The sequence below is a fragment of the Catharus ustulatus genome, chromosome 2 (genome assembly GCF_009819885.2).
Source record: "Catharus ustulatus isolate bCatUst1 chromosome 2, bCatUst1.pri.v2, whole genome shotgun sequence".
NCBI classification, from domain to species: domain Eukaryota; kingdom Metazoa; phylum Chordata; class Aves; order Passeriformes; family Turdidae; genus Catharus; species Catharus ustulatus.
In genome coordinates, this window is record NC_046222.1 from 61,085,974 (window position 1) to 61,111,855 (window position 25,882).

General features: G+C 38.9%; 1 protein-coding gene across 1 annotated transcript; it reads right to left on the reverse strand.

The window, feature by feature from the left end:
• Positions 1-2,535: 2,535 nt before the first annotated feature.
• On the reverse strand, positions 2,536-25,316 carry DNAJC15 (DnaJ heat shock protein family (Hsp40) member C15). Its single transcript, XM_033052020.2, has 6 exons — positions 25,169-25,316; positions 17,783-17,834; positions 16,308-16,381; positions 9,960-10,036; positions 8,016-8,086; positions 2,536-4,940 (listed from the first exon to the last, which is right to left on the reverse strand). The coding sequence occupies exons 1-6, from the start codon at positions 25,268-25,270 to the stop codon at positions 4,870-4,872; spliced, it is 447 nt and encodes a 148-aa protein (XP_032907911.1). The 5' UTR covers positions 25,271-25,316; the 3' UTR covers positions 2,536-4,869.
• Between the last annotated feature and the right edge of the window lie 566 nt (positions 25,317-25,882).

Sequence of the window (25,882 nt, forward strand, 5' to 3'; positions counted from 1 at the left end):
AAAAAAATCCAATCAATTAACCTCTCCTTGTATAAGCTAGTATATAAATAAGGAAATTGCAATAGAGATGTTTTAATGTCACATGAAGCTGTGAAGCAATTACTCTGTGTTCCACAACTACCACTTGAAAAATCTTAAGAATGTTAATCTGATGATGTTACCATTGTCAAAATGATATTTCTCATTCTAAGTATAGTTTTGCAATTTTCTAATAATAAAGGAAGTGGGTGCATTTCTAACTAGCCTGACAATTCAAGTATTCATGAGTACCCATGGTTCATTGACCATTAACAATCAGTAAGACATCAAATTATGATTTAGAATTCCCTCCCTCCTACTCAATACCCCCAGAGTAAAATAAAAAAGCATTATCTTAAATGTAGCTTAAATTTTAATCATTTGCAAACAGAAAATTTTATTTGGGCAAAATCCCAAAGAGCTGTCATTTTTTATTTTTACCTTTTATTTTAAAAGTTGGGTACAAGGATCTTGTGCAAATACAGTATGATGACAGTACACTATTTCCTTAAAGGACTCTAACTACACTGTATGTATCCCTACCAGAGCAACACTGAGAATAAACTCAATAAAACACAGAAATTGGAGACATTTGGGTGGTGTGTGTTGATTTATTTTTAAAATTTGCTTCCTATTTATGCACATAATTAAATTAAGGCCTCTAATTTACTTTGGCATTATTTTTGATGTCTTGATCTGATTTGGAAAATTTAGCAAACAAAACAAAACAAAAAATCAAGAAAAGTTTTCTTTTTTAATGTGTGCCCCAGTACAGATGCAAAGTTTCACACAGGATCCAGAAAAGCTTTGTGTGTGTGTGTGAGTGTGTGTGTGTGCTTATACATACATGTACCTACAACCTGCTTCTTGAGAGCAATTGCTGAAATGACAAAGTTCAAAAGTGCCAAGATTATGCTGGTGATGATCCAAATTCATTAATATGGTTTTGCAATCTACACAAAAAACCCCCTGCTGCTTATGATCCAAGGAAAACATTAGTTTTGTCATAATTCAACTAATAATTCTGGAAAGTTTAGTTGGCCATTTAGTACCAGTCTATCATGCTGCTTGCCAAAGTCAGACTAGCAAACAGCTCATGCAGAAGTTGGAATTAAAGGAAAAACCTTCCTAAGAAGTCAGTAATACCTCAGCTGGTGTATTTCATCAAGTTGTTTAGATGTTTCACAGTTTGAAGCTGACCCGAGCTCAGTACTCAGGAATCTCACAGGCTTTATGAGCCTTACATTTTGCAGCAAGGCACAGCTGCAGCAGGAAGCAGAGCAAGTGCTGTCACCTCCTCAGCCCAGCTTCGTCACCAATCTCACCTGAGTAGCAGGTCAGATACTGTGATTTTCACACCCAGGCTGATGAGGCACCTACAACCACAGACAGCAGATCAGGCTTTTTAGGGAACTGAAGGCACCAGATACTCAATCTGTTGGTTTAAGGATGAGAAAGGTGCTGAACTGAGCAAAGACCTTGCAAGAAGAAAGTAATTTTACACCTATAGAGAAGCTAAAATCCAAGCAAACAGGACAGTAAATTTGCACCTTTAAAACTACCTAGAAGATCAGGCAAAGGTTTTGTGAACTGCGTCTCAATTTTATCCCAGTCCCATCCTAAGCCAGGAAAAGTTTTGCAAGTGGCACTCATGCACAGGCAGTTAACCATGTTTCACTGGGTGTTTTTGTAGACCTATCCCTAACTCTGCTGTGTGAAGAGTAAAGAATTAAATATTAGGTAAAATTTCCACGTACTAAGAGCAAAAATCAGGCAGATGAGCAAGCCCTGCTTCATTAAATAAACTGGGAATCACCCACGGCAGTGCCATATAAGTGCACTCAGTCCTGCCTGACTTCTGAAGCGGTAGAGAGTATCTGGGACTGGTTATCATCCAAGTAGAAAAACACCTGGGAATTCCCAAGCTAAGAAGTTACAGATGAACATTTTCTGAACATTAAAGCAACACATGAAAAATGAGTCTGCTTGTACTACAGATGGACAGAAATTGTACCAGAATAAATCAACCTCTATGCACTTTTCTTACACAAAAAACACCCATCTGACAAGTAAAGAAAATAGTCTCAAGAGGCTGAATATTTTTAAGATTAAATTACTGGGCTATGTTTTTAAAAAGAGTAGCATGCTGTTCTTCCTAGCCCAGCTGAGCATCTATCCAGGTGCTGTTTTGCAAGGCAGTCTCCAAAGACATTCCTCAGCCTGCCATGTTGACTATCAGCAACAACAAATCGAGCAGCACTTCCCCAATTAGCCTTCCCTGTCCTATATTCATCCTTCTAAACACCACTTAGTAGGTAAAGTAAGCTGTGCAAATAAACAGACGAGAAAAAATATGCTATTGTATGTGTGATGCTTTCACAACTGCTTCTCATTAGCTTCATTCATTTTACAGCATTTTCCAGAGATAGGATGAGCCAGTTAATCTGCTGAATTTGTTAGTTTATCAAATTTGTTAACTAGTCAATAGTCTGCTCTGAAAAAAAAATGGAGAAACCAGAACTAGAACTCGGTTTTATTTCTTCATTTTAAGGACAACCTCTCTCATAACCGAAAGGCAGATAAAAGTGTTTCATCCAAAATAATCAGATATAAATAATTACATCAGGAAGAAAATTATCAACAATAGAATCTCACAGAAAAAGACAAAATGTCTACTCCTTAAAAAGACATGAGAAGTTAATTTTTAAGAACAGAGCAAGGAGCCATCTTTAATGCATTTGTTGTAACTGATAATTTAGAACAGCTCTCTGCAACTCATTTTACTCAGGACAAAAAGGTAGCTGTATGAAAACAACAGCCAGTCAGTTCAAAATCATTCAGCAGAATGCTTTTATCACCTACCATTCACATAAATTTTGATTTTTCACAATGATTCATATCACTTACAGATTCCACTTCAGAAAATTAGGAACACCACTATTTCACTTGTCTCCTCCCAAAATTAAAACTGTTGCACTTCTATTTTTTGCCAATACACACTGATAAGCCAGTGGAAAGAATGACCCACCCCAAATGTGCATTAATTGATGGCTACTCCTTTGGCAAGAACCAATTAAAGCTACTGCATGGGAATAAACTATTTTCATTCAAGTTTCTTGTATTAGAGCAGTAGTGGTATGATGCAACTATAGTACTTGTATAGGGTATGCTATTCCCAGGCAGGTTTCTCCCAGCCATCTTTTTTGCTTTATCCAGTGAAATTGGGCCATATGTCTTGCCACTGTAATTGCAATGAAGTCTCCAAAGTACTTAGAATTAGTATTTTTTTTCAGGGTCAACTTAAAATTTTTTATCTCTCTTTGATGAAAGTAAGGGAATTGTGACAAAGTGGGAGGAACCTGATAAAAAATAATTTACATTTTTTCTTCCTTTCAAGGAAAAATCAATATAATCTGCATCCACCACAGGATGAACTACAAATGCACATTCTGGTGAATAAATAATTAAAGCATCCAACGTCATATTAAGTGCCCTTAGCCACTTATCTCTGGCTAAATAACCTAGAAAACGGAGTATCTAAATTTTGTATTTGTAGCACTTTAGTAAGCTATTTGTTGTACTTCTAATGACAGTGTTTGAATGGACACTAGAAATTTTTCAGTCTTGCAGTAAATACTCTAGACTGTCTATGCTTAGATTTAATTCAACTGCAGACAATTTACTGGTAGTAATCTGCAGCAGCCAAGTGCCCCAAACAGAACCTATCCTGAGCTGTCAATTAAAACTTGATCTCTCTAAAGTCTGAGGTCCAGGACTTCAGGATTCCCCAAAGCCAGGGGAAAGCCATTGCTAGGACACTACATAAAGGAGGGAGGTATGTATGCTCTGGGATATGAAGCATAACGCAGAAATGTGAGCATTAGTGGAGAACTAACCCAGGAAGTGCTCCTGGAGCTATATGCAAAGCAGGTACTGTCCTGTTTGTTCCTGTTTCTTGTCTCAGTTCTACACCAGGCTCACACAACTGGGCTAACCTAGACAAGCAGCAGCCTGGAAAATCCATCTAAGCCATGCCACATGGGCCTACCTTCTTCAATCCCATTGCCATGAAAACCCCATGTTTACCCCAACTGCTAGAGATTAAACATACTCTGTGACTTGAAGTAAAAGCATGTCTAAATAATTACTTGAAATTTCAGAGATCCTTTAATATGTAAAAGAAGTAACCAAACCCAAAAATCATCCTTCATAACTCCAAGCCCCATAAGTCTAGTGGAAGCTGCAGTCTGTAGTTTCACCAGTCGTTTTGTCCCGAGTTGCACCTCTCAAACTGCACCTATGAACAACCTCTACTACTTCACAAATTAACAGATTCAAGCATAAGGTGGTGCTGAAAACTTGCCAAATGGGGTCTGTCATATTTACTGTGACTCAACACACTGTCACAGATTTTATGGTGATCTTAAAGATAGGGTTATTTCTTTACTAATGAAGAAACAACCCTATATTAAAGTCTATTTTTAAATTTTTATTTTAAAAGATCCAAAATTTAACAAAAGAAACAAACAAATACTTCTGAAAAAAACCACAGTCAAAAGAAGCTTGTAAGGGATTATAATTCAGTAAGAATACACTAAAACCGGGACAGAATCATAGAATATCTTGAGTTGGAAGGAACCCATAAGGATCATCATTCCAATTCCCTGCTCCTTGTAGGGACATAACTGTACATAACTTTACATAACTGTAAAAGATTTCAGTTTGTTTTAAAATAATTTTAACATTTTAATTATGACAATAAATATGAGTAATCAATGTTAAGAAACTGTGCAGAGTTAGCAGACATGAAAGTTATTGCACAAGGTATCTTCTGGTCCAAGGCTTCAGGTTTCAGTTTTTGACACTGGATTCCAACAAGTCTTTTGCTTCATTTATTTTTGTTGCTAAGTAAGGTGATCCACCTGAGAAGAGAAAAGGGAAAGGAATACTGTTTAGACATTAGCAATAAGTACCAAACTACCTTCCCTGCAGCATCTTTTTATTACTCACTTTTATTAGCTCTTTCCTACACAGATCCTTTTGATACAAGTGACGTTCATATGAAGTAAACTGATCGATAAGGAAACATGAGAAACATGTAATCACTGTAAAATAACACACAACTTTTCTTAGAGACAAGACTGAAATCTGAAATCATTTTGCATCCTGTGGAGATGGGACTTTAGATCTTGCAGTGGGATGCTACTGCAAATGTATGCAAGGTCAGCTGTCCTGAACATCCACTCAAACCTAACAGCTATTACTTCCACTCATCCTAAAAACTGAGAGGTAAAATTTTCAAATAACTTTGACAAAGAATTATTGTGCAAGCATCTCCTGTGTGAGATGCCCAGAGCTACCAGCCAGAGATCATCACATTAAAGCTATTTAAACATGGTACGCCTTCTAACTCCTACTGCTGAACACTGTCATTGCTCTACGCTCCATCTAACAATCTGATTACAGTTCAGCAGTCTTTTTGTGTTTGGGTTTTTTTCACTCTCCCCTTGAGTGCCAACCATCTGCCCACAGTCACCAAAAACAACACTGCAATGTCTGTATCAGGACCTTACCACTTACAGTAATACACCTATATTTTTATGTGAAAATGTGATTCCAGCAGTACTGTGCACTGCATAGCCTTTTCCAAGGCATTTGTTCAACTTTATTTTTTTCATTCACCATTTCATTCATTCTATTAATCAGAAAAGACAATGATAAAATAAACATGCAGAGCTAGTTGTAGGCACGCACAAATATAAAAGTGAGGCTTGTTTAAAGACTTCTTAAGGACGTTGCTGCAGGAATCCAAATCAGTATAAAGTCATTTTGTGGTGTAGTAAAACAACTGGAAAAAAAGTTCTTTTCCACAGTTTGGTCTTTTTGAGTGTTGTAGTTCTAACAGGTAAGGGACACTGGAGGAAAGTGAGGCAGGGCAAGGGATGAATAATGAATTGGGTGTTGAAGAAAGAATTTATTTTTTTCTTTTTTAAAATCAAGTAGCCTTGTAGCAACGAATAGGATTACTATTGAGTACTGCTTCTTTCACAGAGCAGATAAGAGGATCAAACAAACAGTAAAGACTAAAACCTGCAATAAACAATCTATTCAACGTAATTTTTAAATGTGCCTTGATTTTCTACATGTCTAGAATACAGGATCTTATAGTAAATTCAAATTTTTTGGAAATGTTTTCACTACATTTACATCCTTAAGTGCCATATTAATTTTGTAGCCCTCCGATGAGAGGAAATTCAATCTCATGATTGCCTAAGTGTTTGTTTATAATTATGGCAAGTCCAAAAGGTTTCTCTCTTCCTTTTTTTTCTGTGAGGAAATGCTCTGTCATAAAATTTGTAACTGATAATACACAATGTATCAATACAAAAACACTTTAAAACGCAACTGTAAAGATTAATAAGCAACCATTACAGTAGTACTCTCTGGGGATAATATTATGCAGATTTCTATATATTTCCTATTTATTTCCAGTATTTCTCTCTCCAACAGTTTGGATCTCAGAACATACGTAACTTACAATCTGAAATTACTGCTCTTTCTTCTATCAACTCCAGGTGGTAAAATATTATTTTAAAATTACATTATACCACTGAATATTATTTTTAAATGAACATCTGTGCTACCCACAGCCAGAAGTGATCTATACACAAGCAAACAAGCCTCCCTGTGATGCCACATGTTCAAGATTACTCCAGGCCCTCACTCTGCAGCTAAAGATATTACACATGGTTTTTTTCTACAGCAATACCAGAAGAGCTTCAGGGGCATTGAGAGGCACAAATCCCTTCAACTGCAGCTCCCACTGAGAAAATGCTCCGTGTCTCACTATCACGCAGGAGGGCTCACTACATCCATCCAAACCTACACAGTGTCCAGCTGCAGGGGCATTAAACTCTAAGAGTGCAGCATTAAAATCTTTGCAAGGGTTGTTAGGATCTTCCTAACAGGAACCATCTCTTCAGATCTACTCAATATCTACACGGAGATTGACAATTCTCTCTGGCTCAGGTGTCTACATACTGCTACAACAAACTCAGAAGTTCATTATTAATAAAACTTGACCTAATAGGGACTCTGGTGGTAAAGAGACTTTTGACCACTGTAATATACTAGAAATTAAGAAGAGAATTTCCTTTCTAGGTCTGCACAACTTACCCATTATAAAAAGAGTAGAAAATTAAAGTTTTAAATCAAACAAGCAGGACAGCTTTGCAACTAAACTGAGGGGTGAAGAAAGAAAAGCATCAGCTAAACACTTTCCATGGCCAGTGGACACACTTATGTTTTCATTTTCTTAAAATGGGGTGCTGGTAGAGAGCCTGTAATTCTGTCAAAAAGATATAAAAACCTCTGATTTCCCCTTTTGACTTCTGAAATACAGTGCAACTCTTCACCATCTGTTATTTTAAAGTAGAAACAGCAATGAACATATGGGCTTTCTTTCTCAACCAGCTGTAGTGTAGTTAAAGTTATAATAATAGCCTTTCTCTAAGATAAATTTACATTAAAAACCTGGCCAGTAAAGCAATAGTGCCCAGCTTTACATTCTTTCCAAGTGAATACCATAAAGTATGAAATTCATCAATGATGTTCTTAGTAACTGCAAAACATTTCCCCACAGAAAGTTACTTTCATGCATGCAACTGGTCCATCACAGTTCGAAACAGGATTTTAGTTTAATGTAAAATTTTTAGAGTTTATTTTTCCTTATTTTCAAGAAGTTTTTGCAAAGTGTGGAAAACCGGTCCCCAAGCTCATAGTTTTAACTGAAGCAGCACAAGTACAGAAAACAACTTTAAACTAGTAAAACCGGTTCATAAAGCTCAGTTTATCTGAGAGAAGACACACAGAAGCTCAATAAATAAACAACAAACATTTACACTTGATGTGGTTATTTACACAGTCACAAAACTTAAAGGATCTCATTTAAGCCTCCTCCTTTCCAGTGCTAGTTAAGAAAAGTAATAATTATTTACCTTTATCAGGATGATTCAAAATCATGATTTTCCTATGCGCTGCTCTGATTTTGTCCTTGCCAGCAGATGGACTGCAAAAACAAATTGAAGTGCTTACAAGAAAAGCCAGAGCACTCATGCTAAAAATTAACAGTTTATACTGGCTAAAATAATTAAAACTTGAGATTTTCACCATCTTGTGGACAAAACATAAAACTGCATGTCTGAGGAAGCAACAGCAACAAAGAAATGTAAGGCAAAGAGAATGACATTTTTCAAAAGTCTGTGTATTTGACACTTACAAATATCTTACAGGTTTTTGTAAAATGCAATATATCCACTCATTTAAAATAAATAATTTCAGGGGGGAAAAACAGGATAGTGGCAACAGTTCTAGGGTATATCTGGTTGGTTATTCTAGCATTAAATGTGGAAAACACAATTTTTCCTCCAAGAAAATAAATATTTTTATGATCAGTGACAAAACAACAAATATTTAATATTATCACATTTTGTTCTACTGTAAATATTTTTATAGCAGCTATAAATTTTTTTTCTTTCTGCTGAGGCCTGAAAAAAATACCTGTATGTGTTATTTTTGCAAAGCTGTTCAACATGTTACATTCAGGGACATGCTGATTTATAGGTGTTACCTACATAATGCTGTTTACTCCAATGACATACATAAAATATGTACTTGGCCTAAATTAAATACAAGATATGTACCTTACCAGAAAAATAACCACTTATGGATGCAGTATGCCAACACAGTAAGGCTCTTGTATGCAAAAGGACAGTTTGAATGGTTCAGTTTTTTATAATTTTAAATTATAATTTTTATAATTTGTTAGTATGCAGAAATGAATCAGTGTTTTCCACTTCAGGTGACTTCTTAATCAATGATGATTCAATTAATTAATCTTTTTGTAGATAAAGCTTGAATGCAAGGTATCAGCCCAACTAAATTCCCGAGGTAAACAACCTCTCTAATTATTATTCTGTCACAGTGAAATTAGGGTATGTTGCAAAAATAGTTCACAGAACTGCATAAGAAAAGAATACTTCAAATGAACAGAAAGTAAACTAGAAAGTAAGAAACAAACAGAGGGTGAAAGGTCTTGGATTATATAAATACAAAACCAAAGTTATTTATCACACTACTATAAATAACAATCACCTCTATTTTGATTTGCAAAGCTGTTTTTAATACTAAAAAGGAAAGATGTTATACCACATTTAGAACCTCAGATGGCTAAACCATAATTGGGGAAAAGTGGCAATTGCATATTATAGAAGATCATGCAGGTGTGCTCAAAGAAGCAACTGTGAAAAGAGGTGTTTACCTCAAATTTGTTTATGAGTTATTGTTTATCCCACAAGGGGCTCTAAAGATTCTTTATCACAGGGAAAAAATATAAAATGTCAAAATCACATTTTCCTTGACTCGCAATCTGAGTCACAACAACATGCTGGCTCCTAACATCACCAACTGGCCAAGAAGTCTATCACTGTGGTGGGAACAGCTGATATGCTGGAGGGCAGGGCTGATATTCAGAGGCACCTCGTGAGGCTGCAGGAAGGGGCTGATGGGAACTCTTCATAGAATTCCACAAGGACGGGTGCAGAGTCTGGTACATGGGATGAAGTCTCCCTTGCAATGCTACAGAGGCTGGGAAATGCCTGGCTGGGGAGTGGCTCTGCTGAAAGGGACCCAGGGCACAGCAAGAACAATTCTCCACTGCAGAATGTTACCATGCCTTCAATCCAAACAAAAGTCACATGTTTTATGAGCATTTTATTGTTTGCTTTTTAGTTTAAGCAGAGTATTAGAATAATTTATAAGCCATTAGAAGTCTTTCACAAAAAAAGTTATGGTTTCGGCAAGAGTATTCCACATTCTTGAAACATGCATCTGCTTCATTCAATACTTGCTGAAGTAAAAACATATTGATGCAATACACCTACCTTACACCTAAAATAAGACTTGCTTCTCGCCTACTCATTTTCTGTTCAAATCCTCCTTTATAGTACGATGAAAGACTCTAAAAAGAAGAAAGGGGGGAAAAAAGCAATAATTAGTTCATGTACAAGGTGCCAGGAACTAAACTGGAGTTATATGACCTCATTCAGAGCATTATATTCATCTATAATTTATTTAGAAGGCATGGCATGACTGGAAAATAGATAATATGAAAGGACTTCTCCTGAGTGATAAGATATAAAAAAATAACTTAAAAACAACTACCTGTGTTTTCACAATCTTCTACTATTAATAAGAGATATTAATAGCTACAACCATTAAAATCCTGGCTCAAGGCAAAAAAGTCCAGAATCAAAGTACAGACTAGCATAGGATGGTACAGTGCATGTGTTGGGGAGGGCATGGGAGGGAAAGTAGGATAATTGTTGAGAACAGCACTGGTACCGTCACAATGGAAAATGCCAACAGTGACAATACTTTGGCATCCATGGATGATATGGACAATCACTTCAGATATTGCCACAAAGCAAGTAGGTAAATGAACCAATGACTGACAACTATTAGACTCAGGATCTGGGGTTAATTTTTTTAAACTCGTTGTCATATGAAGGTTTATCCACTGTTTTAAGAAGGGAAGAAAAAACAGTGAAAAAAGAACATTAAAAAGGAGATGGAGATGAAAGTAAATCATTACAGCAATGATTTGTACAGAGAATGGGATGAAAATATATCTGTCAACCATAAATATATTTTAAATTATGAAAAAAACCTATGGAACCACCACTGATGGTTAGCAGTGATTACAATGAGAATGCTTCTGTCAGTCCCAGAGGTATCAGATGTAGCTCCAGGCCTTGGGGAACTAGCACAAGTAATCACTCAACAAGACTGAAGCTTTTTCCTCAATGCAAAACCTATCAACTGGGGGAAAATAAGCTTCTTTTGTTGCTTTCAAAGGGAAGTCTGGCCTGAGAGCTGAGACTATTTTAAGAATTCCCTTTACCCCCAAATAAAATGTGCCCGGCCCCTGAAAAAAACACTCTTCTCATTAAATACAGCCTTTCATATTCAGTGAGAATTTTGCCTTATATCTACACAAACCCTCTTATATAATTTCAAAACCATTATATAGCATTTAAAGGTTCTGTCTATGGTATCTAAGCAAAGTCTTTAAGCTTAGGAGAGATACCCAAAAGTATGGTTCAGAAATACTTCACACATTGCTACCATAAAGTCACATGCAACCACAAAAGACATTTTTTTGTAGTGTGCTGTTATGATCCAAGACTAATTTGATCTTCCTCCTTCCCATCCCAAACCATGAATAAAGTAACCACTACTGTAACACTACAGGTAACAAAGCTGAAGGAACTGTGGATGTGCCAAGCCAACAGTGAGAATCTGTGGAGGAGCCACTTCTGTAACTATACGGTAACACAAACCAGGTCTGTAATAGTGCACATGGACACGACAAGTTGGAGGGTGCAACACTAAGGGAACACACAGCACTTCTGTGGTTCTCAGAAGGGAAATTATGTCAATAATTTAATGGCCAAAAGGTAACACCCTTGAAGAGCAGAACTGCATAGAAATTTGCAACAATTACTACAAGCAAAAGAGAAAAAGCATACTTTAATGTTCTCTGAAAGTTTTTCCAGAAACATTTGCTACCAAAGCAGTCTAGGTGCAGATGGTTTCCTGAATTCTTTACCCTTCAACTCTAACATACAACTCTAATGCAGGAGACCACTAGTCTGCTATTAATGTAGAGAAGAGCAACATTTGAATTTTCTTTAACACAGCTTGTCTCTGCTCTTGGTAGATGTAATTTAAAACACTATTTAAAATGAGAGACTAGGGAGGGATGGCTGCAGGCTTACACTCAGAAATATTTTTCATGTTTTTAAAGTCTACTTGCTTGACACTTGTTCTAACCTTAGGAAGCCTCAGTTCACCTCCAAGAGGAATGAAAAAAGAAATTCTGTTGCCTGTGTCATTTCACACACAAACAAAAACAATTTGTTGAATCGGTCTCCAAGAAAAAATATTTTCTTCTCATAAGTGAAGAATGTAGCAACAATAACCAATTCTTAAATTAAGATCTCCATCCTAAGCAGAATTTTGAAACACTTAGGCAACACCCTGGCAAATTTCTAGTTCCCTAATGAAAGCACTTTTGCATGCTACTCAAGCTAAAACATATTTTTTCCTATCTGTAAATTCCAAGTAATGACTAGAAAGATACTTTTCTGTTATGAGAACTCCTTGATGAGCGGGCAGTTCTAGACATTTGATTATTTATTAGCTCGAGCAATTGCAAAGATAATTTTGTACTGGAAAATCATTGAAATGAGCTCTTCATTTCTTTGTACTATTTGGGGGATGGGGAGGAACTATAATTTTATTTACTTGATTTCCTTCCGCATTATTACTTTTCACCAATTTATGTAAGTCCTCCTGTCTGAACAAATGCTATTAATAGGTTTGGGGCATAGGGAAGGACAGAAAATGGGTGCAGGTGTTTTGCACATATCTACTCAGTCATGCAAATCTTCACAAAAGCAATCAGAAAAGAAAATACAATGCATAGGGACCATGACATCTTCAAGATACTTTTTTGGTTATAACAAAGGGAAAGCATAATCACTGTTTCCAGTGCCAGTTAACAGACTGAAAACACCAAAACTGAAACCATACATTATATTACATAGAATAGTGAATTTTTCTGGAAACAAATACAGTCCTCCACCAAAAAGGTAACAAACACCAGAGATAAAAAAACCAAACACAAAAAACAAACTATAACCACAAACTATTTAGAAGTTGTGATAGAATAGACAATTTTGCTAATATCAACTTTAACTTCCTTCACTTTAGTTTGAACAGAAATCTTAAAAAATGGACTGCATTGTTCTCTGGAAACTTTATTTTCAATTAAGGAAAAGAGATAGTTGCTACCCTTACCTCTCAATTCAGAACTCTATGAGTCTGAGCAGAATCAGACCCAGTAAAGGAAACAGAGTGGGAAAACCTAAAGATGTGCTACAGAAGGCATAATTTTGTTATGGAACACACAGTTTCATGATTGTGGGATTTGAGTATTTGACAGTTCATTTGGCCCAGAATTACTGTTTCTGTCTTCAATATCTTCTATCTATCTAGCTAGCTAGTTAGCTAAGAAAGGTAATGAATGCTATTGAAATATTTGCTTCTTTATTTCACACTTCAGGGAAATATTAATAGTATAACTAATGGCATTAATTCTGAGGAAGAAAAGCCAGATGACTACTTAGAGCCACGTACCTTCTAGTGGCAACAGACTCTTCTCACTACACACAGAAACAAAACAGTGTCACTGTCATTTGTGACACCAGTGACAAAACTATGCTCAAATGAAAAAAAAACATTTTTGTGGGAGCAAGCATTAGGACTTCTCATAGAGTGGAAACAACAATGTTTCCTCTAGCATCTTTCTCCAGTGAAAGAAAGATGGTAGAAAACTTCAAGACTAAATTACACAAGCATTTAAAAATATATATTCTTAAATATGAAGTAACTCTTGAATGAGAGGTAAAAATTCAGAATAAAGCTTTTACTTGCTTCTGCTTACTATTTCTGACTAAAAGATGAGTGCAGTTGTTGACTACATGTTCCTTATTTACGTAAGTAAATAGGAAGTGTAAAATCCTCAAGATATAGCAAGCAACATTTGAAATGATCACTTCATAATTGCTCAGCTTGATCTTTTCCAAGTCATTTATTAGTGAGCAGACAATAAAAACAAATAGCATCTGTATCACCTTATGTGATTGGGAGGGACCAACATCAACTGTGATTTCTACTGCAAACAGAGGAGGGGATGCATTGTAAATGGAGGAGGAAGAGTGGGGGCTTACAGAGGGAGGCAGCTAACTTCAATAGGCAGCTGTTCACAGAGTCTCAAGAAAAAGGAGGCCACGAGCGACAAGGTTTCATTCTTGAAAGCTAGAATAAGCACTGAAAATTACAGTGACCAAGCAAGGTGCCTTCAAACACCATAGAAACCCAGCAAAATAACACTAAGCTCAGACACTAAAGGTCATGAGATGCTTTTTCCAGCAAGCAGAGATAGAAGTACCAACTGCTTGGTAACCTTTGTCAGTACAGTGTAAAGGGCAATAAGCTGTCAAGAAACATGATGAAAGTTCTAATTCACAGATTATACTCAGCAGCTTCAAATTATAAAAAGTCATGTAAAACTAGTAAAATAAGCAGCTTGGAGAAGAAGCACTTAAATAGCACCTTTGCATTTAATCTTTTCTCTGTTGTTTCAAAGAAAATAATTAATTGTTAAGGGGAAAATAAAAAATATTAAAAAATACAAACCAAGAAAGTAGTACCTGTAGAGTAGTAAAAGTCAAATAATCTTAGCTAAGAATTATACAAGGCTCTTCAATTTGGACCATGGTTGTAGAAGAAAAATATTATCATTACCCTCTCACAAATATAAAGCCAGCAGATATACACAGTACAGGAAGAGAGGAACAGGAAGAGACTTTTTACTGCCTCCAGTTGATCTCATCTTACACTGAAAACTTGTATTTTCAAGTTCAGAAATAGAATAGCAGAAGAGACATCCTATTGGAAATCAACACACAGTTCTGGGCAGAAAGGCAGACAGAGGATACTGCTCCAGGGACTAGGAACACTTAGAACGCAGAAGGTCCTGGTTTGCTCTTTATGGTTGCTCATGAATTCTGCAGGACTCAAAGTCACAGTGGTAAAAATGAGATAGGTCTGTAATGAGCTTGGCTCAGTCAGTATTGAGAGATGCAGATTCCTAGGAACAGACACCTCTCTGTGCAGCAGCATGTCACATTTCAATGTGTTAGGAGTCACTGCCTGCTTTCTTATGTGAATGTATCTGAATTTAGATTCTCTAGCCTATATCTACAAATGGATAGAAAAAGAATTGCTAGAGTAAAACTGCTAGGGAGAGAGGGAGGGAGGGTGAAGACTGAAGCACTCCATACTCTGAAACCACATGTACTGCTAGCTACATATAGCAAGCCTGCAATCAGCCTGTATCTGTATCATGTGAAAGCAATTTAATTCACAGTACCTAAAATCCCCTCTGTTGTTTTGGCAGGCGATATGGGAATATCTCAAAATTTTTTTTTTAAATAGGAAAAAAAAACCTGACATTGGTCTCACAACAGCAATGCAATAAGAGGGACAGAGAACAAAAAGTTTTCCAGGAGCACTGTTTCTGGCTGAAACATAGGGCAAGCAAAACCAAATGTGAATCAGCCCCAAGAGGACAGTTGAATCTCCTCCCCAGGAAGCTTGCCTTGATCAAGCTTGCACCTTTAGCACAGGAACACCAAGAACAGATGGCAAATGAATTTGGACCGCAGTGTCTGCCTACACAGGCTCTGTGCTGCTACTGGCCTAACGTTAGTAGGTACAATGCCAATGTCATGTTTTTCAAAAACCTACCTTTAGTATATTTTTAAGGAAATAATAACTTGCAAGAAGTACTTCCTGAACATATTCACCCATCAGCATGATGAAAGGAATTGCATTCTTTTGCTGTGGATAAGTGTACATAGACTATGAACTCTGAAGGAACACACTGCTACAAGCAGACATCTATCTCACTGGGAATTACTTCAATCAAACAGGAATGGAACACATGTAGACACTGAAGCAGTAAGCAAATGCTCTCAAATATTCCCTGCATATGCATCCCACACAACACTCTACTTCTTGATTGTTTTTCTCATTATTGTATTTTTCAACAAGCAGGGCAAAACCAGAGAACAAAAACCTGGTTAAAGTTCAGATTAGCTGGGGAAGACGAAAAAGACGACTCATATGTTAACCAGCACACAAGCTCTCCCATCTCCATGGCAACCCATCCTAGAAGTTCATCAATTTGTCTTCTTGATTTTTAACACTGTATCTGAAAGACTAAATTTTTTCACCTTTTAGCTGCTGGAAATGAAACTGCATATCATCACTTTGCAATATTTAGAAATTAGTGACTTTCTTACAGTGTACTTGAACAATTCATCTTAACACTTACTAGTAAAGGGTACCAGAACAAGGAACAATAGCAGAAAAAATTGCAACTGTTTATCAAGCTCATAAACATCTTTTGATACAGTTTCACCCATAGGGATTTAAAATATAGCAGACAACATGCCAGAACTTATACAGTAGAGAGGAGCCCTACCCTGGGAAAAAAATTATCTACCTGGAACTTAACTGTATTTAACATAAAACATCTCCTTTCTGAATACTTGAAATATAAAACCATAAATTTAGCATAAAGTAGCATCTAAACTTACAGAAGCTGAAATCCTCTTTGCTGCCTCTGTAATTGTCTGCTCCAATGGTTTCCAAACGCGGAAAGCGTAACGACCTGAAAAAGATGGTGAAGTGAAATATTCACTAAAATGCAAAAAAAAACCAAACCCACAAACAAGCTCCAACTTATGTTCACTACCTTACAGTGGAATGAATTTTGGTTTTAAAAAAACACAAACTACTGGGAGTGGGAGAAGAATTTTAGTATACTGCATCTAAAAACCTAGTCATGGACTGCAAAGACCCACTATTACTATTTAACTCACTAAATCAATAGATTTAAATACATTTCAATATGATATATAAAGACATTTTGCCTTGTGAACTTTAAGAAAAAGTGCAGTTTGAAACATCAGTTTTGTGTATACATTATTTATTAAATACTGTTCAAAGGTTGTCTTCAAAAAAAGAAATCCATGTACTACACATTTCTTGCTGTGATGCTGTACGCTTAATTATACACCTTGTAAATACTGCATTTTTAATTTTTTTACAAAAAGACAATCTTCTGGGCTTCAGAGACATGCAACTCCTCACTAGCACTGAATGTCTATAGCTAGGAAAGACTAGAGGGATTCCTGTAAGGCTGTGCTCCCAGAAGTACAAAGCAGGTCTATCAACACCAGAATCAAGATTTATGCCATATTACTGGAAGATTTTCCACATAAACCCTCTCTCCAAAAGTAATAACAGTAGTTACTGTTTTAACTATTCTTTAGCAATGTAACTTACTGTTATAAACAATGAAAAAACTATTTATAAAATGTGACACTGCTTCAAATAGCGTCTTGCATCCATTCTTAAAACACATATCATGTCCATGTTTTAGTGATCTAAGTGTGCACCTATGCTAACAGAAGCTAATACCACATTAGAGTATCTCTGTTGAAATGCTGTGATGTAGCATTATCTCACTGTCTTCTTAATACTTTCTGCTATTTTATGTTAAACTCACTCCCTGTGTTCAAACTAGAACCTATTTTTCAGAGTAACAAACAGTCCAGATGCAAACAGTTCAGGTAATAAACAATGTAGTATGGAAACAGTAAGATAAATCACTATAATCACTAAAACCTTTTATTTTCCTCTATTTCAATTTGTCAAGCATCATCTTCACATCACAGCATCTTGTTGCACTCTTCTGTACTAAAGGGTCTACACATTGCAGTATATTATTAAGTAAATAGACTTTTCACCTTTCATTTTGCAGACAAAAAGCAGATGGAGCACTTTAGCTGCAGTCCATAAAATTACATTCTCCAGCCTTCTCCACCTTTTTCAAAAAGAACTTTGGAATTTATGACTTTGAAGAGACAGAAACTATAGATGGACACAATTTTCCATAATACTCTCAAGCAACCTTTCCACTTTCCACTATTTATATTCATAAAAACTTCATCAACCCTTTTGGAAATCACTGCTTACAAACGAGAGTTTCACTGACAATTTACCTTACCTGCAAATGCAACAGTTGCAACACCCAGTCCAAGCGCTATCATAGTCCTGGCCTAAAGCAGAGAAACAGGAATCAGAATAGCATGCACATTCTAATTTGATATATACACACCTTTTACTTTAACAACAAGCATTTCTGATGTCTGTTGTGGACATTTCATTTATAACTTACAACAGTGATGTAAGTAAGTTCTGTATTCCACAGGCTACATTAGATTTTATAGTTCAGTTACATTAACCTATTCCAACATGTCAGGTTTTACTTGAACTACCCACTAGCAAATCAGTGAACACACACTGAAATCAGCTCAAGTATGCATTGATAAAAACAGAGGGCACACAGTTTTACAGGATTACTTGAAATTACTTGTGCAGATTAGTTCAACACAGTACATAACAAAGCATCAGTTTATTGCAATAGCATGAAGAACTAAGTCAAAACTTCCGTATCAGGTATATGTATTTTCCTACACCGTGCTTGAAAAAGGCACTTCAAGAAGGGTAAGAAGTAACCCCACGTTGATCAAGAAGCTGATGAAAGGTATGAAATAGACTTCGGAGAAAGGACTGACTTCTCACATGTCTGCAGAATTCAGGAAGGGTAACAAGCTCTCCACTTCTGAAAAGCCTCCATGTAATCTTTGAAACAAAGAAAATAGTCATCTGTGGCATTACCTGTCTTATCATACAACAGTTCAATAATGCCTTGAATATTCCCCTGGGAAACCTGAGAAATCAGATTAGGTTTATCTTGAATTCAAAACATAATGACAGTAAAAATGGTTTTATCACCAGACTGTCTCTTCTATGTATAACTTACTTCCACAATTATCCCATAACTGGTTTATATATTGTATACAAGCAATTCTGACAGAAGGACTTAAAGCTCCAACTTCAATGTGAATGCCCTAATAACTGGATCTGGAGCCAAGATGCCTTTGCCACTAAGACTTCTGGAGCTAAAATACTCCGGTTTTGATTGAATCTCATTTCTAGACTGTGGGAGCAGGGGAAGACTTAGGAAATAGTTCTTTTCAAAGCCTTCCTAGAGATGCCTTAGCAGGGCCTAGATCATGGGTTGGCAACTTGCCCAGCAAACAGGCAGCTGTGCACAATGTAGGTGCTGCCCTCATGCCCAGTGGCTCCTACAGCTTTGGTTTTGAAGACAAGTGGCTGTGACTGCTGCTTGTAGTACTGAGAACAGGACAGAAGTCGTAACCTCCTCTGAGGTCACCGAGAAGCAGCTGCATTCCTCTGCATCTAGCATCTGGATGCTGCATATTTTAAGTACCTACCTCCCACCTACCTGAGGGGGAATTCTTGCCTTAAAAATCTGCCTTTATATTACATGTTAGTAATCTAACTCTTCCATTTCATTGCAGTTTTCAGTCTCAGTATTAGCATTTATTTCTGAATGTAAAAATAATGTAGTAGTTTTATGCCTGTTGTTCCTTTCAGTTCCACAAAATTTTCTCTCATCTTTTCCCCATGAAAAAGTTTAAGCATGTTATCTTAAATGGTAGATGATGTAAAATTGTGAAGCACACAGTTCATCTTCTCACTAAACAAAAACTCTTTTCATTTCTTCTCACAAATCAGTTTTCCCAGGCTCTCTATAGTCAAAGAAATTCTTCCACTTAGACGCAAACCACAAACAGCCACCCTTCTGGAAATATAACCCTATAGGAATTCTATATTATTCTGTCATGTGGTTTGTGACCATGGATTAATATTCAAGAGTTTCCTTGACTTATTCAGACTGATGGCAAGGATCTTTTACTAAGTGGTTACAGTCAATTAAGAGCTCAACAATGTGTGAAATAGATCATGCTGGCAAAAAAAAAAATAGCCTGTAATTGTCCAAATTAAGTTATACTTGCTTTGCCACCAAAAAGGTGGTTTAAGTCAGCAGTTTACAAGACATGCAGGTTTCAACAAGGCATTAGCAGCAGACACCTCATCACAGGCAAGACCAAGCTCAGAGACCAGACTAATAAATAATACCAGGATTCTGACAGTTCAGTGCAGAAGTAGTTTAAGTGCTTTCGCACAGTAATCTGGGAGCACAGTGCCCAGAGACCCTTGAGGCCCTTTGACAGAACTGGCCATGTCTTCTGGAATTGCATTCATCCAATCTCAGTGGAAAGCACCAGCAGTTAGTAGAAAGCTGCTGTTGCTGGGAACACAGCAGGTAAAAACAAACCATGGCAGCAGCCCTTGAAGAGCAGCGGGATGCAGGATCAAGGAAAAAATGAAGGCAAGACAGAATACTTGGTAAAAGTGGTACAGAGCTCAAGCCAGAGAAGAATGAAAGACTGTCCACACATTTAAGTGAAGTACAGGCATCAGAAAATTGAGAAATACTGGTTAATGGTAACTTACCTTATTTGCATTATGAGCACGTTAGAGAAGAGTCACTTGACACATATTAGAAAATAAGTGATAACTTGACACATCAAAGCATCTTGGATGTTTATTATGGTGTGAATGTATCCTAACTATACACATGTGATAAAAACAGAATTTGAGTCAGTGAAAGCCTGCAGATTTGGCTTTTTCTTGAAACTTCTAATCTCATAAAAGCAGTGGCAGCTCCAAGTACTAACCAGTAAGTTCTTTAAGTCCAACTTGACTCAGTTTCCTTCTCTATGCTCGCTTAAGTCAGTTGAGTATTTAAAAGAATCAGTCAAGGTTAGCCTGGTGCTTTGAAATGCAAAGTCCAAAGCTTTAATTAAATGCACTCCTTTCTGGTCAATATTAAATGAAAGCAGCTCGCTCTCTCTGTGGAAGGCAGCAGTTCATTTACAGCATGCTAATACAACTACCACCACGATCATTTTTGTCTCCTATTGCTTGAAATTGCATTCCATAAGGGATAAATAAATAAATGCATACACACTGACTTTCAATTATGACAGTATTGACCTTCCCCCACTCCAAAAATGCTATTAAGAAACTTCCAAGATGTGGACTGCAAATGAAATCATTACGTTAAGATCCAAGAGGGAAAAATAAAGAAATAAAATATTAAAAACTAACATCTGTCCCTTTCTTTATTCAATGAATCAGCTCCCAAAGGTTAGTCATCACCCCCATGCTATTCTGCTGATCTCAGTATTTTAATTTTACTATGTAATTCAGTCTTCAGTAACAAACCAGATTAAAGGAAGCTAATGAAAAAGTTATACTAAATCTGTAAAACCTGAATTTTTTTAATCCTTTTCAGAAATTAGTATAAGAAGACACAAGCATTAGAAAGGCAACTGCAGGATCATTTAACTAAGTATCTGGCAAACAAAAGAGCATAAAGTACATTAATTAACAGAGTCTGTTAGAAAACAGAGATTTTCTGCCTATTCCTTTAATATGTAATTCTACATTAGCCTTAATTTTTTAGCAGAAGAAACAGGGGAGGATGAGAAATTATTTTTGCAAATCCCCAATCCATGGTGCCCTTCTAACTTAAACGTATTCAAAAAATAAAACTACATATATAGTTCTTAGCATTAGAACTTCTCCTTTTATGAAGTAAAAAAAAATTAAATTTATAAACAAAGTAATTTCAAATGCAGAATTTTAAAACTTCAGCACAACACTTACATCTGACAAGGGGTTGCAAATGCTAATGCTGCCCAAATGTCAAAACCTATCTACCTGCACAGGACTTGGATTTTATACTGGTTCTTCTACCACAACCAGTAGAACACCCCTCTCAGTCAAATGAAAAATGTTTTGGTCACCTCACTACTACGTTTCACATACACAGCAGGAGCTCTACAGCCTTTTGCCTCAGAAACCTCAGAACAGAATTAAAAGTACAGAGAAAACAGTAATTTGTTTTCATGGGTTGAATGGCATTTTGCAATTAATCCATGCTTAATCATGGACCAGCAAAACAGTAAATACTCACCTATATTCAAATAAATACACAAATATAAATTGCTTAACTAAAAATTTTTATGGTTTGGTTTGCTTGTTTGCTGCGGGTTTTTTTTTAGTTCTGAACACTGCTAAAAAGAAGGATACAGAAGTATATTAACTAAGTGTACAAAAATATTTCTGAAAATAGATATTCCCTTAAATAAAAATTCTTGACTTGAAACAGAAATGATTGTTTGGTATGGAAGACAGAGTAAGGCTTCTATTCCTCAGAAGAGGAGTCACAGTTTATTGGAATACTGCTCTTGGAATATTGGAATAAGCAAACATCTTACTAACACTATGTGGAGGCAGAACTATTTTGAAGTGGGATTATATTACAAACTCTATGCAACTGATTTGATTCCATAATCTAGTGTTTTCCCTCTAGTCTAAATCTTCCTATGAAACTTACAGTAATTTCACGACTATAAGGCGCACCCTTTTGACTAAAATTTTCCCTCGAACCCGGAAGTGCGCCTCATGGTCCGGTGCGCCTTATCTGATGTACAAAGTGGCGAAATTTGCCAAACCGGAAGTGTGAGCTGAGAGCCGTGGGGGGAGCCGGAAGTGCCACAGCAGCCGGCTGGGGGCGGGCCCGGAGGCCCGCGGCACTGCCCCTGCCGGGTGGAGGCGGGCCAGGGGGCCCGAGGCACCGCCCCTCTCCAGTCCAGGCAATCCCGGGGAGCCATGGCTGCCGCGTGAATGCAGGCTAGGGGGGTCCGCGGCACCCCCGCTCCTGGGTCCAGGCAGTCCCGGGGCCCCATGGCTGCCACGTGAATGCAGGCTAGGGGGTCCGCGGCATCCCCGCTCCTGGGTCCAGGCAGTACCGGGGAGCCATGGCTGCCGCGTGAAGGCGGGCTGGGGGGCCGCGGCACCCGCGCTCCTGGGTCCAGGCAGTCCCAGGGCCCCATGGCTGCCACGTGAATGTGGGCTAGGGGGGCCGCGGCGCCCCCCTTCCCGGGTGGAAGTAGTCCCGGGAGCCCACGGCTGCCAGATGAAGGTGGGCTAGGGGGCCAGCGGCACCCCCGCTCCTGGGTCCAGGCAGTCCCGGGGGCCCATGGCTGCTGGGTCCAGGGTGGCTCGGTGGCTCGCGGCACCGCCCCTACCGGGTGGAGGCGGGCCCGGGGGCCAATGGCTGCCGGGCTGAGGTGGGGCCTCGGTCAGCAATCACACGGGGTGAGCTGGAGGCGGGGCCTCGCTGCAAAAAAAAGTGCGCCTTATAGACCGGTGCGCCTTATCTGATCTACAAAGTTGCGAATTTTGCCGAATCCGGGGGGGTGCGCCTTATAGTCCGGTGCGCCTTATAGCCGTGAAATTACTGTAAGTTGCTTTCCAACAGTGAATTAAAAGTAATTTCAGCAAGATGCTGTTCTCCATACTGACAAAATTCTCATGTAATTTTGTGTTCTTTAATTTTACAGCAATATTTTGGTTTGTATATAAACTTACAACTACAGTTCTGGATGGTATTTCATAGGAAATTGAACCAGAACAATATTCACTAACAGAACAATTACCATAAGGTATTCAAATCAATCTTCTTGAGTATGTATTAATTAACAAAGATTCCTGCGGGTGATCTTTGAGAGCAGACTCCTCATGCTTCCACTGCTGCTCTTCCATTGCTCCAAATGCTTTTGTGAAACAACTACAAGAGTAAATTTGACAGTGATCTGGCGACTTTCATCTAATATCCTGGAAAACCCGTAGATATCCAGTCCTCTAAAGACCCACATTAGTCTCCAGAGCTCAGTAAGAATATGACAGTGTTCACAACAACAAAGCAAGCCATGCTAACTCCAAACGCAACTTTTATCCCAGATGGGTAAGAAGGTGCAAAGACACAACAAAATCCTAGGAATTCCCCGTTAGCACTCTGCAGGGAGAATGGCCATGACAACAATGAGTTTCAGAGCCAGTTTCTTAAGATTACATACACACTTGCTGTTAAATACACAGGAAGACTCTTCTGCAGGAATAAAAAAAAAAGTCCTAGACTGTAGTAACAATGAATAAATAACTTAGAGAACAGTGAATTTTAAAACTGTGTTTTAAAAAAGTAGAAATATTGTAGAGACAACTTCACACACACAATTAGGTCAGGCAAGTAAGACTTTTAAACCATTTAAAAAAATGTGAAAACTTCACCATCTGGGGCTTTAAGCTGTGTGTTCTTCCCAATTCTCTTTTCCAATGGGAACTCACTGTTCTCTGAACTAGGTGAAGTCACAGGAAAGAAATGAGATAAAGTCCCAGCCTCCTTTCCTCTAGTGCATGATACAGCATTGGAAATTTTGGAGACACTGCCTCCACACAGCCTTTCCCATATTACAAAGTACCAGATGAGAATTACTCTTCTGAAAAAGAGCTCTACAAAACCTTTAACACTCAAACCTGCTTGTGGTAATAACATTTGCACAGTGGGTGAAAATGTGTCAGGTATCACCTTTCATGGCAGGGAACAGAATTCTCAGCCTTGTTTACGAATGCTGGGGCCGAAGCGTTCCCATGTACCCCGCTGTGGAATCCCGGAAGACAAGGGGCAAATGTCTATGTTCCAAACACCCACTGGCTGTGGAGACAACCAAAGACTCTTGGTAGTGATAGACAGGAATTGTTGGTAATAACCAAGGATTGTTGGTATTAACACGCTGTGGGAAAGAACCAGATGTGGCTGGAGAAGGGGGCCATGCAGAAGCAGGGCAGCACTTTTCCTTGTTCTAGTTCCTAGAGGTAAACACAGCACTGTACAGTGCAAAGACGAGGCCAATGAGTGGGCACGCACTGTATGGGGGGGATCAAGCCCATCAAAGACCCCCAACTCCTCCAGCCGGTTTCCAGAATCGCACAGAAAGTGAGAAATCTGTCTTCTTGGCAGGGAAAACCAAGCCATAAAAAGCATCCCCAGGCACCCCCAGGACATTTCATCAGCCGGACTGAGGCAGGAACCAGGACTGGCGATGCCGTTTACTCTCTCTCTCTTTTTCTCTCACTTTTCCTCTTTCTTCCTTTTTCTATTCACCTTTAATTCTCATCTTCTTTTCTCTCTTCCCTTTCATCCTACCCCTTTATCCAAAACCCGCTGCTGTGTGCTTACACAGTAGGTCAGAGCCAGCATTTCCACGCCGACCATGTAACGCACTCAATAAAAGTTTCTGCTTGCGGACCCTCTGCTTTGGGTCGTAGCTGGGACCACGAGCATTTTGGAGCCCCGGGCGCGCCCTTCCCGTCACGGGACGCCACGACCGCTGCCCACACTGCTGCTGCACCCGCGGCACCGAGGCAGGGATCCCCCGCCCCCCAGGCTCCCTGCCCAGCCCCGAGGGGAGCGCAGAACGCCCGTCCCGCAGCCCCGGCCCCCGCCCCGCTCACACACGTCACCCTTCACGCGTGTGAAGGCCCGGCGTGGGAACGGGGCAGTGGCGGCCTCACGCCTCCGGGGGCGGGGGTCCCGCCATGCGCTCACCAGCCCGCGGTCCAGCTCGGCTTGGCCCTTGCCGGTGCCCGTAGGGGTCCGGGCGTACTCGGCGTAGCGCAGACCCTCGGCAGAGGCCGCGGCGCCCTCCATGGTGGCACGAGGAGGAGCGAGCACTACGGGTCGGCCGCAGGGACAAACAGCGCGGCAGGACGGAGCGCGAAGGGCCTCCTCCCGCGGGGCCGAGGCAGGTGCGCCGCGTCCCGGGAGTGGCAACGGAGCCATGGGGGATAATAAATACATTATCTCTAAAAAAAACATCAGAAGGGAGAAAAAACATTCAGGCCACACGGAAATTATTCGTGCCCACCTTCGGGATACAGGGTTTTAGAAAGTTGGGGGGGGGGACACACGTAAAAGAAAGGATAAAGCGTAATTAATCTGGAAAAAAACAAAAAGCCACACTAAAGATGCATTTTTAAATGTACACGCTTGCACCTCAGTGGGTGTATATGTCTCTATATGTTTCACTGTTTAGATACTCTGATTCCCTGCAAATGCTGCCCTTTTGGATGGTAGGTGGCCCTTCTGGAAGCGCTCCTCGGCTGATGCCGCCTTGGGCAGAAGTTGTCCATCGCCTTCCGTCCCGTCCCACAGGAATGCTCAGCCCCGTGTCCGCACAGCAGTGCAGCGCCTCCTCCCTTGTGCTGCTTCTCCCTCCCTCCTGCTCCTAGTGCCGGCGCTGGAATTGGACCATCGGGTTGC